General features: G+C 42.2%; 1 protein-coding gene across 1 annotated transcript in view; it reads left to right on the forward strand.

The window, feature by feature from the left end:
- Window positions 1–23,855, forward strand: part of UBL3 (ubiquitin like 3) — an 84,032-nt gene that overhangs the window by 45,291 nt on the left and 14,886 nt on the right. Inside the window, exon 2 of the mRNA XM_014595944.3 lies at window positions 22,853–22,961. Coding sequence (XP_014451430.1) covers window positions 22,853–22,961 — 109 coding nt within the window. The remainder of the gene's footprint in view (window positions 1–22,852; window positions 22,962–23,855) is intronic.

Raw genomic sequence — 23,855 nt, forward strand, 5'->3', positions numbered from 1 at the left:
ACTCCAGCTGGGCCCTGTTCCCCAATCAGGCATCAGTGGTATTACAGCCACCTGTAAGCTGTTGCCTGTCCCTCTGTAGGTAATGGAATACCCTGTGCTCTGTTACACAGTGCTTTTAGGGAAGGTGCTTAAGGAAATTGTATTCCTTAAATATTAGAAATTTGGGGTATTAGCAAGACTTGGGTTTCCATCTACTAGTGAAGAATGGTTAGGAGTAGTTGTATCCTGGAGGTCAGTTGCGTAGATGATGTCACCGGCCAGGTTTTCACTGCTTTGACCATAGACCAGTTCCAAGAAAACAGACTGCTGAGAAGGGATGATGTCTACCTGATAAAGAGAAGGAAGAGAGTCTTTGCATCCACGTTTGCTAGCTTGGTGTGAGGAGGGCTTTAAACTGTTTTCACTGAGGCATGGAGACAAAAGCCCAGAGGTAAGTAAAGAACCAAGGGACTTCCATAAAAACTTAAGGGAAACCAATAGTGGAAGCCTTAGCAGTATTATCAGCGAGAAGATAGGACAGTCAGATACCTGAAATGTTTATGTACTAATTTGAAAAGCATAGGGAACAAACAGAAAGAATTAGAGGTCCTAGTACAATTGCAGAACTGTGTTGTAATGGGGATTGTGGAGACATGGTGTGATAGTTCAGATGACCTGAAGCAGGATGAGTATAGTTGTTCAGGAAGGATAGGTAGGGGGAAAAAGGAGGTATTGCCCTATATATAAAGGAAATGTACATTTGTTCCGAGTTGCCGTATGAAGTGGAATGTAGGCCTGTTTGGAAGCATTTGGGTAAAGGTCAGAAGGGAGAGCAGCAGAGGGGATGTCACGATGGGCCTCTGCTACAGGCCACCAAACCATGAGGAGAGGAGGTAGATGAGGCCTTTAAACAATTGATGAAAGTTTCCAAATTGCAGAACCTGGTTTTCATGGAGGGACTTAAATTATTGGGATATCTGCTGGGACGGAAACAGTGCATAAGCAGTCCAGCAAATTCTTACTGTGCTTTGAGGGGATAACTTTGATACAGATGCTAGAAAAGCCACGTGGGGAGAGGAGCATTCTTCTCAACTTGATGCTCACAAACAGGAAGGAATAGGTTGAGAATGTGATTGTAGAAGGTAACTTGGGTGACAGAGACCACAAAATAAGAGTCCAAGATCCTAAGGGGAAGAAGGAAGAAGAGGGGCACAGTAAAGACATTGGACTTTAAAAGACTCAGGGAACTGGTGGGCAGGATCCCCTGAGAGCCAAGTCCGAGAGGAAAAGTTGTCCAGGAGAGTTAGCTGTACTTTGAGAACCTTTTAATGGGCTCAGGAGCAAGCTAACTCAATGCAATGGAAGAATGGGAAGTGCAACAGGAGGCCAACCTGGCTAGATAGCAATCTTTTCAAAGAGCTGAAACTCTTTATAAAAAAAAGAAAAAAGAGTCTTCTAAAAAGTGGAAACTTGGTCATATTAGTTGGGAAGAGTATAAGAGTATTGCAGGGTGAAAATTAGGAAGCTCAAGGCATGATTTGAGATGTAACTGGCAAAGGGCATTAAAAGTTACTAAAAAGGGATTCTACAGATGCGTCAGTGAGGGAGGGAAGACCAAAGAAAGCATCGGTCCTTTACGGAAGGCAGATGGCAATCTAGTTACGTATTTAATGCCTTTTTTACTTCAGTCTTCACAAATCAAATCAACTACTAGAAGATGAGTGCATTTGCAAGCAAAGATAGGGAAAGCATCAAACAGTCAAGAGTAATGGCAGAACAGGTTAGGGATTACATGGAAAAGCTGGATAACTTCAAGTCAGCAGGGCCAGATGGAATCGACCCTAGGGTACTGAAGGGATAAGCTAAGGTAATTTCAGAGCCACTGGCTATCCTTCTTTTTGAGAACTTGTTGGGTTTGGATGAGGTCCCAGATGATTGGAAAAGGGTCAGATATAGGATCTGGGGAACTACAGATCGGTCAGTGTGACCACTCTACTTGGAAGGATCATGGAGCAGGTCCTCAAGGAATCTATTATGAAGCATCTAGGAGAGAGCAAGGTGATCAAGAATAGCAAGTATGGATTCACCAAGAGCAAGTAATAAAGTAACAGGCTTTATGGAGGGAGGGAGAGCAGTGGATCTGATATTCTTGGACTTTTTAACACCATCTCCCACAACACTCTAACAAACTAAGGAAAAAGAGACTGGATTAAAGAATTGTAAGGTGGATGCAAAACTGGCTGGATTATCATGCTCAGTCTTCAGTGGCTCAATGTCTGGTTGGGAGAAGGTAGCTAGTGGAGTTCTTCAGGGGTTTGTCCTGGGTCTGGTATTGTTCAAGGTTCAGTAGGGACAAGTGTGAAATCCTGTACTTGGGAGGGATAACTGCATGAACAAATATAGTCCAGGGAATGAGTGGCTAGGTTGCAGCACTACAAATATAGACCTGGGGGGTTCCAGTGGACCATAATATGAACCAGCAGTGTGCTCTTGTTGCACCAAAAATTAAAAAGCCAGCAGCATACTGGGCTGTATTAACAGGAGAATTGCTTGCAGATCAAGGGAAGTGATTCTTCTGTTCATTTCACTCTGAGAGCTATATCTGTTTTGGGGCCCCTGCTTGAATAAGGATTTGGACAGATTGTGCAGAGCAGCAAAAATGATTAGAAGTCTGGGCAGCAAGATTTATGAGGAAAGGCTGAAAGAGCTAGGCTTATTTAGTTTGGAGGAGAGAAGACAGAGAGGATTTGATAAGTCTTCAAATATGTGCGTCTGTAGGGGACAAGACTAGGAGTAGTGGTCTCAAGCTGCAGTAGGATAAATTTAGGTTGGAAATTGAAAGAAACTTCTCACTATGAGGGTGGTCAAGCATTGGAACAGATTATGTAAAGAAACTGTAGAATCTCCATCCTTTACAAGTTTTCAAGAGCAGGTTAGATAAGACCCTTGGCTGTGATGGTATAGTCACATATGTGTCTGCCTTGAGCAGGGAGTTGAATTAGAATACTGTGTAAGGTCCCTTCCAGCCCTACATTCCTATGATCTTTTTGTGTTTTAGCTCTTTCATTAGACTGCTCCATGAAATCAACTAAACATCTTGTCCTAGATATCCTGTTCGTTTATATGGTGCTTGGATACAGGAGTGTAGGGAATTCTCTGTGCAGCTGTAAGGTAGACAGACCTCTGGTTCTAATGCAAAGCTGGTTTTGGGACTCAAATTGTCAAGAAGGATTGAGCAGTTGGGTGGTAACTAACACACTCCTAGAAAGCAGTGTGCTGGGGAAGGAACGGTAGCACAGGAAAAAATGAAATGAAGTCTGTCCATTCAGGACAGAGACAGTCCAGGGAACCCAGCATCCTTTAAAAGGGAAATGAAAATGCATAATTTTTGTCTCCCCATATTGATGGGTGAATGCATCCAATGACAAAGCTGGAAAGCCACACTTGCCCTTTTTAATGTTCCGCTATATATGCAGAACAGAATAAATACCTGGCTGCAATTTTATCTGTGGTGTAACTCCAACTTTATTGCCTTTGTGGAGTTTCATCAGGGACCTATTTGTCCCATGGTGCTTACATAGTTTTGTTTTACTTAAGGTTCTTTGTAAACAAATAACTTTTGTTTCTGTTGTGAATTAAGCATCATTCATTGAGGGAAAAAGCCAACTTTGAAAGTAAAGAATTTTGATTATTTTCCTGTTCCAAGAAGCACTTGCAAAAGTCTAAGGTCAGGTTGCTAGTTCCTGAGAAGTTTTGCCCTAGGGAAACTTGTATCAGCATCACAATCCTTGTACTGGCATCATGGGAATCAATGTTTATGCTTGGCTATATTAAGAAGGAACCAATTAGGAAGAAGAGGTTTTGCTCTCATTCATGTGGATTGCTTACTTTCACTAGAGTAAACCAGGTCTACAGTAATTTAAACAACCACTTTCAATTAAACTTTAAAACTATTTTTCTGCATCAAAGAGAAAAGTGTCTAATGTCCTGCCTCTTGCCTTCAATGATCCACTGCTCTATGACTTAGAGTGCTTTAAAATGGCAAAATGTTGGCCAAGTGCCATGTTACACAGTAAGCCCAGTGAAACTGGGATTCAGTAGCAGATAATAACAGTTTCATTCATGATATTTCCACTCAAGTCAACTGAAATCCACCTCTGCTTCAAGGAATAATTCTCTGCCCCATTCTTTTTTTAATACTTGTAATACATTAAAAAAATTCCTCCTTCATTGCTGTTCAGGCTTGAAAAATTTAAGACTCATATTAGCTAAGATACAGAAACAAAGTGGAAAGTGAGGGCTTTGTTAGTAAGGTGCTGGCAGAGCACCTTGGTGAGAAGTGCAAGTGACATTTCCAACAGCTGAGCAGATGGAGAGTGCTGGGATTCCTGTGGGAAGCTGGCCCTGGGACCCTTAGTGGGGGGGATCTATTTTCCACATAATTTTCTGGTTTAGTAGCAGGTGTGAAATATATTGGAAGGTATAATCTGTGATTAGGTATTCAGGTGATTTGATAACTCTGCACTGAATGTCAGTATAAAGTTAGGCAGACAAGGTTCTTTGGGTGAATCTGATATCTTTTATTAGACCAACTTAAATAGTTGAAAAACAATTTTTAAGCAAGCTTTCGGGTTCAAAAACCCTTCGTCAAGCTAAGGAAGTTTAGCAGTTGGTGTGTGCTCTTCCTGGATGGAATGAAAAGTAAAGAAGCCAGAGGCTGGTCTGGTATGCATGCAAGACAGGTAGTCAGTGAAAATGTAGATTGAGGAGTCAATGGGTGAAAGACAGGCTGGGGAGCGGAGGGAAGAGAGAGAAGGGGGTATAAGGTTAGAAATGATAAGTTGGGGTCTTAGTTCATTGGTAGGTAACATTTGTTTTTAATAGTAAAATCCTTGATTTTTTTTTTTTTAAGGTTGCTAAAGAATGTTTCTAAGTGTCTTTAGCTAACTTTATTTATTTTTGCTAGCAAAGCACACTGTCATACATAATTTAAAAAAATGATATTCACTTCAATATGGAAATGCTCCTTAGTTGCTCCTGCTCTGTCTCAGAAGTTACCTGTGCATGTGGGAGATTCTTGAGATAAAGGATAGAATTGCAGTGACCAACTTGAACTGTGAAAAGCTGAGAGTTCTCATATATTGTCTCTGTTTAAGTTGCTTTTAAAACTACTTTTTATTTACTTTTAATTGATTTGAATTGAATAAAAAACATAAAAGCTTCCGGATCTTTAGGCTTCGTTACTTGTCACACAAGTTCTTAGAGATGAGCACATGTGTAGCAAGGATTTCACAAGGTGTCTTAAGACTTGTTCTGCTGAATTGCCCTTGTGTAGATCCTTAGGCCATGCAAATAACATTATTAACGTGGTTTAGAGACACTAACATTCATAGTAAATGCATGGTCACTGTTTGTGGTGGAAAATTAGTGTATTGAACTTGACTACATAATTTGCAAAACTAAATATATTGGTAGTGTCAGTTAAACCAACCATTACAAGCAGGTGTGTTGTTATTATGTGCGTGTCCTTCTATATGAGCTTTTTGTTTCTGGCCCTCATTTGTATCTCAGTTCTGGTTATACAGTTTCCATCCTGTCCAAGTCTGGATCCTCTATATATACTTTTCCCAGTCTTCCATTTTTCATCCCATTTTTTATCATTTCACTTCCTCTTATTCCCAGTGCACAGGCAGATTCTGTGCTTTCCTCAGCATGCCAGTAACATTTTTTTGCTTTTCCTCTCCTCAAAAATCTCATCATTGTAGAATAATGAATACAAAATATATGTTTGTAACCCAAAGCTATCTGAATTCTTTGTTCTTCCTGCCCTTCTCCAATTCCTCCCCCCCCCCCCTCCAATTCTTCTCTCTGTGCCCTGGAGAATTTGGGAGGTTTAACTTTTTGTTGGCTTAGAGACCCCACCTTTCCCCACCCTCCCCCCTCTTCACATTGGCAACATCTACCCTGCTCCTTTTGGTTCCTCTTCATATGGTAGCTGGCCCTTAAACATGACTGAATGGGGAAAACGCATTATTTTTGTAGGTAGGCCTTTGGGGGTGGGGAGCAGGAGGGGGAGTGGGACTGTTTGCTTTGGTCCAAAATAGCCCAAATCTACTAGCATTCTGGCATGCTGCAGAGTGCTTTCATAGGGCTGCTAAGAAAACAATTGTTGTTAGAAGCAATATGTATGGGGAAGTGAGAAATAGGGGATTTTTGCAGGGGGAGGAGATTGCTGGCTTATCTCCTAGTGGTATATGGTCAATCTGTCTTGTGATTCATTGTATTTTTTACAGTAGAACTCTGCAAGCCGTTGCACCATAGGTACCTGCTTTACAGGGGACACAATGAGGGTTTGTAAACTGACCTAATAGGAATTGAGTAGCTGGGTAGCTGGCAGTAGGTAGAAATAAATTAATTTGGGGAAAAGCTGAGGGACTGGGGGGGCGTGGAACTTTGTCCATCTGATCTTAAATAAGTTAGTCTCCTATGAAGCTGGTATCTGGAGAGCCAAAATCCCTGTGAATCTTTTCTTGCTTTGATTAGCTATTAATAATGTTTATTATTAGTTTCAAGCAATTAGACATGTTTCAGTTATCCATTTCACAAAACCATGGGGTAACTCAAAAAAAAATGTTAAGGTTGTATTTTGAATTGTAGGGATCAGGGTAGATTTGATTTAAATCAAATCAATTTAAATCGTGATTTTAAATCACTGGTCAAGAAGCCTCGATTTAATCATTGTTTTCTACAAAAAGTGCATTCTTGTTGTTTGATATAACCTTCATTAAAATATTCCCAAGCAGGGTCTCTTTTACAGCCTAGCAAGCCTGCTGCCATTATAAGTTTTCCTTTCTACCATACCATTCCCTCATTAAATCTCAAATCAGTAGAAGCTATACTCAGATTTATCCCTCAAGACTTCTGGAGTATTCTGCTCAAAATGTTTCACTTGTTTCTACTACCCCTCCCTCCTTGTATTTATCTCCAGACTCTTACTTGCCCTGATCTACTCCACCCCCAACAATCCTCTGTTCGTTTAACTTCTTGAAACTTTGCACTTTTAGAGGGAGGTAACGCCTTGACTCTGTATACCAACTTGCAGAGACAGAATAGGGCAGATGGTTGGATAATCAGGTCTGTTATCTCTCATTTCCATATACTGCTGCTAACAAGGATGTTATCTCTGGAGACACAAATCCCCAGTTTGAGAACTGAAACTAAGTATCACAGAGATGCTTAATGGGATCCTCTAGACCTGGGGTGTCCAACCTTTTTGAATGTGGGGCCGAATCACAAACTTTTTATCGCCCAGTGGGCCGGCAAGACCTCACAGGAAGTGGTATCACATCAGGAAGTGATGTCACGTGACCTTTGACACCAATGAAGTTGTAGGAAGTGACAGTGAAATGGGTCTGGAGCAGCTCTCCTGTCAGCAGGAGTCCCCTGGTGGCTGCAGAAATATTTTACACTGCAATGACACTGGCTAAGACTGTGTTCCTGGGACCTTACCCACAGTAATCTCTGGACAAGCTGGCACCAGTCTTGATACGTTTGACAGGGTTTTTAGAATTTTGTTTCTGTTTTTTAACTCGTTCATTGCTGCACATGCGTTTGTTTGTTTTTTTTATCGAAGTGATCTCTGTCAGAATTTTGTTACTGCATATGGTAATTCCTTTGTCCTGTGTTTATCTACATTATCTTGAGGTGAATATTTTTATTCCAAGCATAACATTATGTTGAAAGAAAAAACTTTGAGAATAACATGTTTAATTGCTGTCTAGTTAGCTTTTATAAACCTATGATTACTGCAATCTTTATTACAGCTCCAAAATATGGTCTTCTCTACCTTGTGTCTAGGTATTACAGTCATGAAGGAGATGGAATAGCTAATTTTATCTGGCTGCATATATATGAAATAAACACAAGGGGGTGCGGGGTGCACATGCACAAGAGTGAGAGAGATCATAAGTTTTGTATATTTTAATAGATCACTTGGAAAGAGAGATACTTTGATGTCAAGCACCCTAATAATTTATTTGATGTGGAGTTTGGTTTTGTTATCAATATTTTATGTAATACTTCATATTTTAAACATTCCACATATGTATTTTGAGATGTAAAGATACTGGGAGGGAGCATGGTTGGCTACTGCTATCAGTTGAAAGATAAAATTTTATGATCCTAATATTCTAGGATGGTGGGGTAGGGAGGATAATTTTTTGGTTGTTACGTTCTGCAAGTCTATTGGTTGTTTTTGGTAGGCAGCATTGGTCTCCCTGTATGGATTGGATCAGATACTACAGCCAGGACCTAACGACATATTTTGGAAAAGGTTTCTCAAGGAAAGGTATCAGGAGTTTCAGATTAAATAATTTCAGGGAAAAAATCTTGACTAGCTTCAGTTGGGGTTGTGCTGTGCTAGGCACTATACAAGTATGTAGTACAAAAACAGTTGTTGCCTGAAGATATTATGGTTTAGTTTAAGCCAAAGCTCTTTGCCTGGGTATGTGTTGTTTTACTATCAGCTGTGTTCAGCAGTATTGCTGTTAGGTTGGCTGCAGCTTACTGTTTCCAAGCTCACTATACTCGGAGGGTAATGTGCTAACCCTGAGGGGCTTGTAAGAGGATAGCTACTAAAATACTGTCCTCGCTATCCTGTTTTTAAGCAGGAGTAAGAGAGTGGAGGAACTGTTACTCAGGGCTGTAATTTTGAATTCAAGCAGTGGGACCTTTTTTCCTAAAACAAAACAAAACAGACAAGCCAATTATACCCTCCCCCCACTCAGTTGAATGTTTGTTTTATCAGCAAGGTTGCACTTTTCTTCCTAAATATTCTGTTTGCATTTAAACTTTATCCTCTTACTTTCCTCCTCAGCCTTTCTTAATTTACATTGATCCTGTCTTATCTGAACAAAATTCTTTGTTCTTTATTCTAGGGGACCAATCGCATGTATTGCTACCTTGTTTTTTGTTTAAATTGTTTTGGTTACATATTAAAAGATTAATGTCCTTGTTACAGAAGTTGTAATAAAGCTCACATAAATCTAGAATGAAATGGTCTGGAGTACAATAAATATTTTATAGGTTGGGGTGCCTGTGTTGATGAAGTGGTACAGCTACAAGTGAGCTATGCAGGTCTACCAGTCGAGTGTCAATAAAAGTTTATAGTGCTCCACACCATCCCATTAATTTGTTTATTCCAATTACTTTCTTTGGTTTTTGTTCATTTTTCATTTTTATCTGTTTTGCAGTAGATTAACTATGGAACCAGTATAAGTTTATAGGCAGAACTTAGTGATTTCCACAAAAAGCTTTAGAAAGTCAGTTTACAGAATGTGTTTTCAAAATATAATCATTAATGTAATAACAATTATCACCTCTGTGATATGGTAACTGTTAAAGTGGCAGTCATCTTGAAAAAGAGTTTTCTGTTAACTGTTTCAGGGACTCTCCTTGGCCTTGTAAATTCAAGCCAATATGTTGTTTTGTCCCAAGTCCTGTCTTAAGCAACATAATGACAAATGCTTTGATTCCATTGGAGCTGTACTTGGGCACTAGGGCCTGACTGCATGGTCCTCAGGGTAGGTTTGCAACTGATCTTTTTTCTTTCAGGTTTTGAAAAACCTACAGAAGGACCAAAGGAAAACCTGACTGTCCTGGAGAACTAGCAAAGTTAACTAATAAAGCACAAAGTATACCACCTGAATATACAAAATATTGCTGATCTTTTATTGCAGTTGTAAACAAACAATAAATCAGAAGTTCATGCTCATTGTCAGCTGTTTGTTTCTGTTGAGGAAAAAATAGTTAACCAATGTTTACTTGGAGGTGAAAATCTTTCAAAGCTGCTTTTTCCTTTGTTTGCTCTCTTTCAGTAACAAGAGCAACCAGTGTTGGAAAGAATACTTCAATACTTTCTATAATGCTGTACGCATGCTGTTTTTGTAGACATTTTTAGTTATGGCTTCTATTGATGTTGTATTATTATGTGATGTGATATATAAAGTTTATAAAGCACTCTGGTTTCTTGTGATGAAAGTCAATCTCCCTTAACATTTCATAGACTGAAGATACATATTGTTTTAAATATTATTTCTTTAGAGCAATGGTACTCAACCTTCCAACCCCACAGACTGGATGAGTGGTGCAGGGTCAGCCTGTAGGGATCATGAGCGTGATCCCACATGTCTGGATCTGGCTACATATCAGCCTGACCTCATGCCTGCCTTTTCCAGCCCCTTGCAATGGTCAGTCCTCAGTCCTAGGACAGGGCCACTATATTTGGGCTGCAGTTTCCCATGGGTCTTGACATTTGGCAGCTGGGGCAATTAATATTGCCTTTGCCCCCCTGCCACCACATTTCTGGACCTATGGTAGGGGGAGCCTGTAAACTGGGTTATGCAGCTCTGGGCTAAAGGTTGAGCACCAATGGTTTAGAGCGCTGTACAGGAGAACGTGTCTGCATACTAGGGCATTAGGTTGGGTAACTTTAAAAAAAACAAACATATAGTTGGAATTAATTAGTTTGACATCTTTAAACAGCAGATCAAAGACTGTAACGGAGTATTTCTTGACCATGAATACTTAAATTAAGGACTTAGTACTGATTTTTAAAAATGCCTAATTTGGGGGGATGTGTGCTTCATGTATGTTTTGGTGTTGCCTGTTAAGGACAATCCAAGAATATCAAAGGGATGGGACCTGTAGTCAGATTTTATTTTTGAAATGTAGGATTCTGCCCCACCCCCACTCCCTTAGATTTGTGGGTGAGAAAAGAGACTTTGCCTTTACGCTCTAAGAGCCACAGGTCATCTTGATCTAGGTGGCCATCAGTTAGATTTTTTTCAGCTCCTTGCAATTTTTAATTAAGCAAATCTGATGCTGTTTAAACCAAGCTTCTATTCGCATAGTGCCACAAACCTGTGGCAGGCAGCCTATAGGCTAGGATCATACTACATCTTCAACAGGCCTTGGCATAACTTTCAGCTTTGAAGAGAATTTCTCTGACTAAAGATTATGCAAACAAAGCAGAAACTAAATAAATCAAACTGCAAAATGTACAACTTCAACCTGTTTGTTTCTGAATTACCTCTGCCATCTCTTGTCCTTGAGTGTGTAACAAGTTCCTAAGAAGAGGGGGGCATTTTCTCTCATTAACTTTCTATTATTCATCGTTTCTGGGAAGCAAAATCAGCAAAACAATACCGAATTATGTCTAGGACTTTACACAAACGCAAAAAGTGACAAGCATATAGAGTTCTCTGTGTGGGGGTGGAGGGAGGGTCCTCATCATTACCATAGTGTAAAAATTAATAATACAGTACAATCTAGATAGGTGTAGCATTACGTTTCTTAAACTCCTGTGTAAAGATGAGAGTTTATAAACTAACTAGGGATATACAGAGCTGGAGCAAATAGATATGTGGGGTTGTTGAAGCGCCCAGTTTTTTGCTTCAGCTTTTATTTGAAGAGTTCCACTTCTCTGATCAACTGTTCAGGACCACTGAGGAGCTCCAGCTAGTTGGAGAAGTGGTGCCCTTTCAAGAAAAAGTGTCTGCAAACAATTGAATGACCAGTCTTTAATTTGACCATCTGTTGTACAAACGGAGTTCCACACAGCTTGGATACAAATGATCTTGGTTCTACTGTACCAATATCTTGTTTAAGGATTTGCTATCCATCATTCATTACCATAAAAGGGGGCATATGTATACAGTGGGAATGAGGAGCTCCTGCGGTGGAAAGGCTGGCTGTGGTAAGGATTCCCTTAGTTACTTTGGAAAATCATTTTATCCTTCTACCCCCAGGATCTCATCTGTGAAATCAGGGTAATAAATATTTTATCACAGAAGGTTGTTAACATGGAGTATGTTTTTAAAAGTGTATGAAGATGAAATAAGCTAAACCAGTGCTGCTCAACCACTGTCCTCTAGCTGGACCTAGCTCTATTCTACATCATTCAACCTATGAGACTCCATGGGTCCAGAAATTTGAGATCTGGAAATTTTTGCAGCATGGGAATGGTGGTAGCAATAGTTGCCAGAGCCATGGCAATTGCTGCTGCCATCACTTTCCCGTTGCCAAATTTCCAGAACCATGGAGAGCCCTACAGGCTGGATGATGTGGCTGTGTATGATGGATTGTACTGGTAGGCAGGCTTAGGCTGTGGCTGGATCTGGTGCACGGAGTTGGGCTAGTGTACCAGATTTTCCATATGACCTTGCCCACAGGACCAGTCCTGCATCACTCATCTATTTATCTGGCCTGTGGAGCTAGAATAGGGGCAGGCAGTTATTTGGGCCCTCAGGCCACATAGGCAGTTTTGGGAGCCGTTGCAGGCTGGTCAGCATTCCCATCCTCCCTCCCCCCGCAGAACCTCACCAAACCCAGAGCCTGTGGGTCCTGCAGATGTTCTCTGTCACTGCTGCCACCACCAGTACCCAGCAGCAGCTGAGCACAGAGCCCTGGTTCTGGCCCACTCCATGCCTGCTCTGGGCTCACCCCAGCTGGAGTTAGACCAGCTCTGGACCAGCCAGGACCCAAGCGCACAGCTCCATTCCCAGCCTCGGCCTGTCCTGTGCCCACTCTAGACTTGCTTGCCCACAATGAGCAACAGCACCAGTCAAAAGCTGCTGCTGGGCACAAGGGAAAACCAGCTGCCTCTTTCCACCCCCCCCCTGCTGCTGGGCTTTCCTAGCTGCTGGGCAGCCCAGACATGAGCTCCAGTTGTCTGTAACAAGAAGGGCCCAACAGCGGCGTTTTTTTCCCTGCATGCTGCTGCTGCTGCTCATCATGGGCGGGCCAGGGCCAGGGCTGTCTGTGTGGGTCCTGTCTGGTCTGGAGCTGGTTGGCAGGTCTGGAGCTGGGCATAGGGTGGGCCAGAGTCAAGGCTGTGTGCATGGGTCTCCACCAGTCTCTATGAGGCTGGGCCCAGTGGCAGAAACCAGAAATAGCCGCCTCAGCCCCACTGCATGCCTGGGGGTAGCAGGATGTGAGCCACAGGCCAGATGCCACCTGGGCCAGGTGGCACTGAGAGACCCACTGCAGGCCCATCAAAGTCTCTCCATGGGCCAGATGTGGCCCACATGCTGTATTTTGCCCACTGGGCTAGAAGGTTAAGTATCACTGAGCTAAACAATTCAGTTATACTTCCTATTTATGAGCAGAGAAGTAGTTAGCAGTGTTAGTCTGAAATTTGCCACCTTCATATTTATGAACACACTTATAGATAGAATTGTCCCATTACTTCATTTTAACATACTAACAGCTTTGGCCTCTTTTGCTAGTGGTTTAGCAGATGGAAAAGCTAACATTTGAAAAAATGACTAGTAATTTTTTGGATGCCTCAATTTTGGAGCATGCAACTTGGGCTAATTCTAAAATGTCCTGATTCCTTGAAAGTGTTGAGTACCTGCTCCTTTCCCCCAGGGCCCTTAATAACTTTTTCAGGTTGGGCACAAGAAGTCAGTTTTGAAAATATTGGTTTAGGTTCCTACTCAGTTGCTAGAGCAGCAGTTAAAATTCCATTTTAGTGTTTAAAAGCAGTGTTAACTTTACCTCCTATTTTTTATTCTGGTTTATACTTTATGAGTTTCCTTTATTCTAAAGCTTTTTTCCACCCACAACTAGGTCATCATTCCAAGATTACAGGATACAGAAAGTGACCTTTCAAGCAGAAACCAGATTTTTATCTTTAATGCTCTCAAATACTTTGCTATATTGTAAGCCATCTCCTACTGGAAGCAAAAATAATTACTGGCTGTGGGGAAAACAAGGCTCTGTTTTTTTCTCTTTAGTCCTTACCTCAGTAATGAATCTGTATTGTGAGTTTCAGCAGAATTTTCATCTGCTTGAAGGGAAGGGAGGTAAAGAGTAATCAACTTCCTTACTGTGTAAATATAATCCTTATAAACATAGTTCTCGCGTTCTGATTGACTGCATTTTCAACAGAACATAACATATTTTGCATTTAATATTAAGTGGTCTCATTTCAGTTCTAATGTTGGCATATTTGAAGGTAAAAAAAAAAAAAGCTGTGGTATCAGTATTTGTTGGGTGAGACTGCACATTCCTCCATTTGAGCCTGAAGACAAGTTCATGTAAGTTCTCCCAGAAGTATTGCCCCTTTAGCAGCAGCAGCTGCAGCTCATAATAATGTTGTTGAGAACTAGTTTTTAAATAAAACCTTTGTTTGAGTAAAAATTTTGCTCTTGCTTGTTCATAACCCACGTTTCCATTGTGATCATACAGCAGTTAGAAATACTAGTGATGTTTTTTTTTGCCACACACTATTTAATAAGACCTTTTTATAACGCTGCATTGTGCATGTGCTATGTAGCTGAGTTGTTCAGGAGATGTAGCTATGAAGTTGGTAACTTGGAGATTTTGAACATATGAATGTTCCATTAATAGTTTGCTACTGTAAAAAGTAACTGAAGTGGACATATTCCATAAATCACACTTAATCCTGCTTCTGACATTGTTGGTTCCTTTCACCTTTTGTCAGTAACATTCCATTTTTGCTAAAACAATACAAAACTTAAGTTTCATGATCCTAAATCTATTTACCTGCAGCAACAGGTAGGAACCCCCTTTTTGTAGCCTCCAAAATAGAATTAAAAGCTTTGTTGTTGTTATCCCTCATGAAGGAACAAATTTGCCACTTACCAATAGTCTAGTAATTAAAAGCGCAAAAGGCATAACAAGGACAAGACCACAGTTATTGAAGAGGGAAGGGAGAGAACTTTTTCATGTAGAGATAAGAGTTAAATTTTATTGCAGCTTTTTGTGAGATGTGATAATACTTTATATCAAGCCTCTGAGAATCATTCCACATGCTTGGAGATCTTAAATGAACTACTGCTGTATTGGAGATCTCTTCCATGACCTCATCTACTTCTCCCTCCAGTGCCTGCATGCCCTTAGTTTGCCTACTATCTTTTAGAACAGGGGTGGGCAAAATGTGGCCTGTGGGCCAGGTGCGGCCTGCCAAGCCATTCTATTCAGCCCGCGGGGCCCCTAAAAAATTTAGAAAATGTTTATCTGCCCTAGGCTGCCTGTCATGCGGCCCTCGGTGGCTTGCCAAAACTCAGTAAGCGGCCCTCTGCCCAAAATAATTGCCCGCCCCTGTTTTAGAAAGAGTGTGGTAAGGGATCTAAATGATTTGTTTCTATTTGCATTAGTGTGTTTTGAAAGAATTTCAGATAATCACGTAATTCTGCAGAAGAAACAACATAGTGGTTGCGTGCTGTTAACACTTTTGGGTGCCTCAAGAAGAGTTTAAAGACTGCGTTTGCTGATCCAAACCACTTTGGACGCTTGTACACAACAGTGAACAGTAAGAGTCCTTCAAGCCAAGAGTGAGGAAAAAAAAAAAAAAGATTTATTGATTTATTTATTTATTTAATTTATAGTGCCATATGCTTCAGACATATTTGGTATGTTTGCTTTTCTAAAAATAATCTTAACCCTTTGTAAGAGCAGCTGTTAGCTCTACTTGATGTACCATGTCCTTGAGTATACTAGGACTTCAGGCTTTGACTAATACCCAATGAGAGTTGCTCAGAGACAAAAATAAAAACTTCAGTCTGTCTGTATATTATAGCATACCCCTTAAAAGTCTGTCAGCTTTGCTTAAGGCATCTTTTAGTAGATCATGAGATTGTTTGTTTGAATCTCTCAAGTGAATCTTTCAAATGAGGTTGACCTTGTCTGCCTGTGTCCCTAGATCAACATGGCTACAACCAACACCGTCAAATGAAGTTGGATAAATATAAATGAATGTTTAATTCATTTTTTTTCATTTATGTTGCTTATGTTCACCTTGCATTTGTTTACTTGGACAATGCAAGGGATCTCCCCCAACCCCTACAGAACTGTTTAAATTAATTTTACTTTCACTTTCATAACATTTTCTACCGTCTGTTCCAGTATTGTGGCGAATAAGCCAAAAAGCAGGAGCAGCAGAAGAAAATATGCCATTTCCTAATGTTCCTCTAAGTGGATAATACATTCTGTGATTCATACTAGGGCTCTGGTCTTAATACTTTTTTCAGCATAGAGATTGTGTCAAGCTGAAGGCTAGTCTGTCTTTATCTCCTCAGATCATCCAACCCAATCTTGGGCAGTGCTTGAGGATTCGTTTCATGGGGTGTTTATACATGTGCTCCGGGAGTGGGGTGGGGGAAGAGGGCTTTAATTGAGTGGCTTCAAAAGCCACTCTAATCAGAGCGCCTGTAGCGTCTTGTGTATCAGTGCCCCTGTGTTTAAATATGTGGCAGGTTCGCTTTAACTAAAACTCATTTGACGAGCTTTAGTTTAAGTGGCCCCCGTAGCCATTTTTAAGTGGTACGCTGATGCATTGAGTGGTACACTGTGAGACACTGATACATAAAATGCTGGAGTCTGCTGGAGTGCAGTAATTGCTACTCTAGCAGACTCGATTAATCAAGCCTACTGCAATGCACTGCAATTACAGTGCACCAGAGCAGCCTTGCTGCTCATGTATAGGTGCCCATGGTGAACAAGCTGTTCACACCTAGAAAAGTAGCAGCGTACATATTTTAGGTTGTGACCCTCCCTTCACTTTTAAGATTGTTTGGCAACCTTTTGGTGCACAGTAAAATCTGCCCGTGCACTCCAAGGCTGCAGTCAGATGAAAAAATGATACTGTTTTAAATCGGGGGGACTAGGGGATTTGCCACTTATGAACACACATCAGAGGATTTTTTTTTAACAGTTTCATCTCTCTGCTCGTGTCTGACAGCAGATGAAGGTAAACTGCAGTAATTTTACTCCTGATGGAAGCAGGTGTAAATTTATTGAGCTTTAGCTTCTACTTACTGTAGGATTGAGCAGATAGCCAAACTAGCTGAACCATGGTATATCCCCCTTCATCCTCCCTTTGAAGACAATATAATTATCATGTCTATCTGACCGTAAATTAGAAAAGGTCTTTTTATTTTAAGACTGACTTCCAGTTCCAGCAGTCGCTATTGTAGAAATAAAAAATGTTTCTCACAGCGGTCATGGTAGTGCTCTTACTCACTAAAGAAAAGTGTTACAATTGGACTAGCCTCAGAGAGAGAGAGAGGCTGTAGCCTTTAATGTGACAGAAAATCAAGGAAGAAAAGAAAAACTAGCTACTCAGTGGGCATATCTACTGCACAGACACTGCTGCACAGTTGTTCCTGCACATTTATTTAATACTTGTATTAGCAAGTACTAAAATGCGCGGTAACTAGAGTTACTGCAAAGTAGCACCGGTGACCATCCTTTAGGTGACATTACTGCACAGTAGCCAAATAATACTGTGCAGTAGCATATTAGCACCATCCATGCTGTGATGTACTAGTGCACAGTATTTTTCGGCTACTGCGCTGTCAGCATCTCATGCAGACATACCCAGTTTGTATAGTAACCAATTTTTTTGCTCATCCTAGATTGCTAGATGAACTTAAGATGGAGAGGGCAGTGGGGTGGAGACAGAGGTTTCATAGTTGGTAGGGTTGGAAGGAACCTGAGCAGATTATCAAGTCTGACTCCCTACCATGGCAGGAAAAAGTACTGGGGTCAAACGACCCCAGCGAGGTGTTCGTCTAACCTCTTCTTAAAGACCCCCAGGGTAGGAGCCAGCACCACTTTGCTTGGAAGTTGGTTCCAGATTCTAGCTGCCCTGACTGAAGTAGCGCCTCCTGATGTCTAGTCTGAATCTACCCTCTGGCAGCTTGTGACTGCTATTTCTAGTCACTCCTGGTAGTGCTCGGGGGGAACAGGGACTCCCCCAATACCTGCGGGTCCCCTCTGACTAGTTTGTAACAGGCCACTAGATCCCCCCTCAGCCTTCTCTTGTGGAGGCTGAACAGGTTCAGGTCCCTTAGCCTCTCCTCGTAGGGCCTGCCCTGCTGCCCCCTGATCATGCATGTGGCCCTCCTCCGAACCCTCTCAATGCTGTCCATATCTCCTGAAGTGCAGCGCCCAGAACTGGACGCAGTACTCCAACTACGGCCTGACCAGTGCGGCATAGAGGGGGAGGATCACCTCCTTGGACCTACTTGAAGTGCATCTGTGGGTGCATGACAAGGTGTGGTTGGCCTTCCTGACCACGTCCCCACACTGTCGGCCCGTGTTCATTTTGGCATCAATAATGACTCCAAGATCCTTTTCTGCCTCTGCACTGACAAGAAGGGAGTTCCCAGCCTGTAGGTATGCTGCTGGTTCTTCCTCCCCAGGTGCAGCACCTTGCACTTGTCAGTGTTGAAACCCACCCTGTTCTCATCTGCCCACCCATGTAACTTGTCTAGGTCTAATTGCAGCCTATTCCTCCCTTGTAGAGTGCACACATCCCCCCACATCTTAGTGTCATAAGCAAATTTGAATAGGGTGCTTTTTACCCCCTCGTCCAAGTCACTGATAAAGATGTTGAACAGCGCAGGTCTGAGGACTGAGCCCTGGGGGACCCCACTGCCCACATCCCTCCAGGTCGAAAATGACCCATCCACCACCACTCTCTGGGTGCGGCCGTCCAGCCAGTTAGTGACCCATTTGACTGTGTAGGTGTCGACGCCACAGTCCCCTAGTTTTTTAATGAGAATGGGGTGAGAGACAGTGTCGAAGGCCTTCCTGAAGTCCAGAAAGACTACGTCCACTGCTACCCCTGCGTCTAAGGCTTTTGTGACCTGGTCATAGAAGGCTACCAGGTTGGTGTGACAGGACATGCCTCTAATGAGCCCATGCTGGTTGCCCCTAAGCACAGCCTCCCCTGCTGGCCCCTCGTGGACATGCACCAGGATAATTCTCTCAAAAAGCTTACCCAGGATCAAGGTAAGACTAACTGGCCTATACTTCCCCGGGTCCTCCTTCCTCCCTTTTTTGAAAATAGGAACCACATTGGCCCTTTTCCAGTCCTCTGGCACCACACCAGAGCACCACGAGCACTCAGAAAGCCATGCCAGGGGTCCCGCAATGACTTCTGCTAATTCCCTCAGCACTCTGGGGTGCAGGTCGTCGGGACCAGCTGATTTAAGTACATCCAGTCCCTCGAAGTTCCCCAACTAGATCCTCATTGACCCTAGGCCTGTGTGCGCCTCCCCCGGGGTCTGAGGGGGTCTCGGCGGATGGGCTGATCTGGTCCCTGCTCAGGAAAATGGAGGCAAAGAAATAGTTAAATAGGTTAGCCTTGTCATCTGGTGCAACAACCAGATTTCCTAGCGTATCTTGCAGACGCCTCACGTTACCCAGTACCTTCTTTTTGCCCCCTATGTATTTAAAAAAGGACTTCTTGTTGTCCTTGATCCAGGTAGCTAGTCCCAGTTCCATCTCTGCCTTGGCCTTCCTGACCGCCCCCCTGCAGCCCCAAGCAACTGAGGTATAAGTCCTCCCTGGTGGTGGCCCCTCCCTTCCATTGGGTGTACGCCTCCCCTTTAGCTAGGAGACGTTCCCGTGTGCTTTTGGTGAGCCATGGGGGCTTTTGCGCCCTCTTGCCCCCTTTGATCATGGTTGGGATTACCTCCCTTTGGGCATGGAGGATTGTCTCCTTAAGGAACAACCACTCCTCTTGGACACCTGTCTCCCCTCCCCTCCGGGACCTCAGTACTTCCCCAACTGTTCTTCTTACCTCATTGAAATCCACCCTCCTGAAGTCCAGGGCTGCTGCCTTACTGCAGGCTTTTGCCACCTTGCACTGGATGGTGAATTACAGCAGGCAATGATTGCTGTCGCCCAGGTGGTCAAGTACCCGCAGCCCCCTCACGAGGTTGTCGCCTGTGGCCAGCACCAGATCCAACAAGGCATCTCCCCTGGTGGGGCTGTGCACCTCCTGAGCTAGATGGAGGTCCTGTATCTCAGCTAGGAACCTACGTGAACGGTCAGACCTGGCTGACTGCTCTTCCCAGCAGATGTCTGGAAAGTTCAGGTCCCCCATGATGACCATGTCTTTTTTGACCTAACTACCTCCGTGAGCTGACTTAAAAATTCCCGGTCTAGCTCTTCCCCTTGGTTGGGTGGCCTGTAGTAGACCCCCACCGTTAAGTCCCTTTCCCCTCGACTCCCTTGTATTCTAACCCAGAGCACTTCAGTGTGCCCCTCACCTGACCTTGTGCTACTAGATGAGGATGTGTATTCCTCCTTGATGTAGAGCGCCACTCCCCCACCTTTCCTCCCTGTCTTGTCCCTCCTGTACAGCCTATAGCCCTTGATATTCACCGCCCAGTCATGTGTTGGGTTCCACCATGTTTCTGTGAACCCCACTATGTCTGGCTTGGTGTCAGCTAGCAGGAGGCAGGTTCCTCCTGCTTGTTCCCCATACTATGAGCGTTTATGTAGAGGCATTTGAGGCCTCCTGAAGATGTGTGCACTGGCCCCCTAATCTCAGTACTACCCGGGCCCCAGTTGCTTACCTGGGTATTCATTCTGCTCGTCGTTTGCTCCAGGCTGGGCTGTTCTCTTGGGTATCTCTTGGTTTTTTGGTTCAAGGCTTCCTCCGCCCTCATCTTCCCCATCCCCCAACGAGCCTAGTTTTAAAGCCTGTCGGAGGAGATCCGCCAGCCTAGAAGAGAACACACCTTTGGGGGAAAGGTGAAGCCCACCCCAGGTCTTAGAGCTTTCAGCTATAACCTGTCCTTGAGCTCCCATTTTCAGCATAACAAGGGAGTCTTTAACCATTGAAGACATGGGTTAGAATCCAGCAGAGCATCACTTTTTATTGTTACACATGATACTCAAATTATTGCTTCATGGATCTTGGGCTGTGAGGTAGCAAGTGATGGAGTAACTATATTCCTAATAGTTGTACATCTGCCACACCTGTGTGTGCAACCATGAAGGACTTAAATTCATATGGTGCTTAAGCAGATAGGAACAACATATGTAGAGAGCTGCTGAGGAACAGGGGAGTTGTCCTCAATATATTTTAGGAAGCATGCAGTACATTTGGCAGTAGGAAAATGTCAGTCCTATTGACTTGATCTGCAATCTTGGTTTGCAGGGATGTGCTAACAACTTGGACATGATAGTCAACTACTTGTGTTTAATTTCCACATTAAAAAAAAACAAAAACGCTTTCCTGAATTTAAGCTTCTGCTCATTCAGTGATACTCATTGAGACAAAAATCAAAACATTTTACACGCACACACCCACCCCACCCACCCACCCCGCCCCCTCTTTTGGTAGCTTTTCTTGAAGCATTTTTATAGTGGATTACAGTAACCTTTTCCCTGAATTTATACAAAATTGGCCTCTAATGTAGCTGGCACCTGAATCCTACTTGCAAAGTGACATAAGTATCTACACTGCTTCTATACTCCTGACTGTGCTAAGGTGGATCTTGAGGGCAATGCCAGGGGAGGAGTAGGCCTTCAGTGTGACTTCCAGGCCTCATTTCTGGATTGGGTGGGTAGCAAAAAGTGCTTGCGAGCAACACGCTTATGGTCACCAACAAAATTATGTCTACATTGAAAATCAATAGGACTGAAACTCCTAGAACAAATGTGTATATAGATATTTAGGTTGCTGACTTCCATAGAAATCAGTAGGCATGAAGCATATAGTCACTTTTGATTGTAAATAATAGTGCTGGAGCATGACTGACTTGAACAGAAATGTTATAAAAAATTTTGTTTGAGAATAGAAAACAGGCTTTAATGAAAACAACATGTAAAATATTCTAGTGTTGGATGCAGTAATGCTTGAACTGAATGGGCAGGGATAATATCTGAATAAGTTGCTCTATGTGGTATTGCATGACTTCAGAATCTGGATAAAAGAGATAAGGCAGAATTATGGTGTCACTAAGATTCTAAGGTAGTGTAATAATTAGTTATTAAAGTGTATGGGCCCTCATAGGACATGACAGTGCAACAGGAAACCATAGAATGAAACCACCATTTGGAATAAACATCTAATTTCCGACCCAGCAATAAAGCCTCCTGGTTTTGACCTTCTGTGAGAAACACGAAAGGTTCAAAATCTGTTCCGAACCAGGCATGGCTGCTGCAGTCACTTGATGCACAAATGGTGTATTAGAAGGTCTGCAAAATGTGACTGTGGCAATCCTGATCGAACTATGGACCACATAACAACACTGCCCTCTATACAAATTTGATGGTGACATTTGCAGAACTACATTCCCTTTCCTCAAGACCATTAGACTGGTTAACTAATCTTAAACTGGACTTATAATTATTGCTCCAAGTCAGCCATACAAAAGAAGAAGAATTAGTTATTCTCCTTGGGAGAAAAGTGAATCTGTGAGTTGGGAAGATTTAAAGGATTCAGAGTCCCAAGATGCATAAGACACCAGGCAGGAGGCTCTTTTGATTTTGTATTAAATCCCTGTGGTAAAACCCATAGTCCAGGTCCCCAGATACAAGTGTGAGGAGAGGAGCCTTAGAAGAAGAGCTAAAGTTGAATTTTTAGAAGCAGGATTTCAGTTTAAGTTGCCCACATTAAGAAATTGTTGACTGACTTGTCTTCCTTATCTACAAAAAAAAAAAGTAACGGACTAGAGAAGATGAGTATTAAGTGATATGATTTCTTGCTGAACTTATTTGTTCTTGTGATACTTTCTGTTTGTTAAATACAGTTTTTTATCTCTGCATTTTAATGGTCACATTTTAAGAACCTTTAAATATTTTTGTTAATTTAACTGTTATTGGATTGATTCATCTATGATATCTCCCTCCTGTCTAACATTTTTTGTGCATTTTACTACTGTATTAAAACATTGTGCTTGCTTGGCTCCCCCCCCCCCCCCCCTTTAGACCACACTTATGACTGACGCTAAATCAGTGAAGAAATATAAAGTTGTTATACTTGTATAATTAAATAGTTTATTTGTGTGGTGCTTCCTTCCTAATGTTGTCTTTTTCTTTACAGATAAATTTGCGCCTCATTTTGGTAAGTGGGAAAACGAAAGAGTTCTTGTTTTCACCAAACGACTCAGCTGCAGATATCGCAAAGCATGTATATGACAACTGGCCAATGGGTGAGTAGTTTATTTTGTGCTCTTCAGAGCTCAGACTGCTTAGTTAGCAGCCTCACTCTTGTTTTTCTGACTGAAATGTTAATTATTGGTCTCAGTATTTAAGTTGAATGTTTTTTGTCTGTGTATGTGTATCTGTCTGGTTTTTTGTGTGTGCATATTAAAGATACTTTAATTCTGATATTTCTCTCTTCCTTTTTTCAACCCTTGTTTTCATTGCCCTTTCGCAAACATTCCTTTCATATTTGTTTTCTTGGAACAGATATAGTAACTGGAAATTGATCATGAAGCGTTAGATACAAAAGCTTTTGTCTAACGATCGGTAAAGAAAAACAAGGCCAGTTAAACCACAAGTATCATCTTATTTTTTATTACATTATCTTGGAAAGGACCTGTTACAATAGTAATGTTTAGAGAAGGGCAAGCAACTTATAAGAAACATTAGAGGATGTGAAGGAAAAATGAGTATAATTTCAAATTATTGAATAGTATCTCTGTTCTGCATAATGGTATTCTAAATTGAGAGATCCTGTGTGTCAGTTGTTTAACAAAAATTAATCAAGAACTTTCCTCCCTTCCTCATAATCTGTTGGGAGGCTAGCCAGAATTGAGAAAACTACATTGACTATGACTAATGAAAATATATTCTCTGCTGGAGGAAACCCTTGGTGTTACTTCAGTACTTTAACATGGATGTCAGACTTGGTCACCTGGGGCCCTGGGCCAGATCTAGACTGTGGGACTCTTCATGGGCTGGATCCAGTCCAAGGCATAGAAATAGCTGCTGTGGCCACTATGGCAGCAAGTAGGAGTGAGGGTGATTCTGGTGGCTGTGAGGGGGGGTCTCCCTAACTTCCAGTGTCCCACCAGTAACCTGGTAAGCCAGATATAGCAGCT

This window comes from Alligator mississippiensis, chromosome 1, assembly GCF_030867095.1.
Source record: "Alligator mississippiensis isolate rAllMis1 chromosome 1, rAllMis1, whole genome shotgun sequence".
NCBI classification, from domain to species: Eukaryota; Metazoa; Chordata; order Crocodylia; family Alligatoridae; genus Alligator; species Alligator mississippiensis.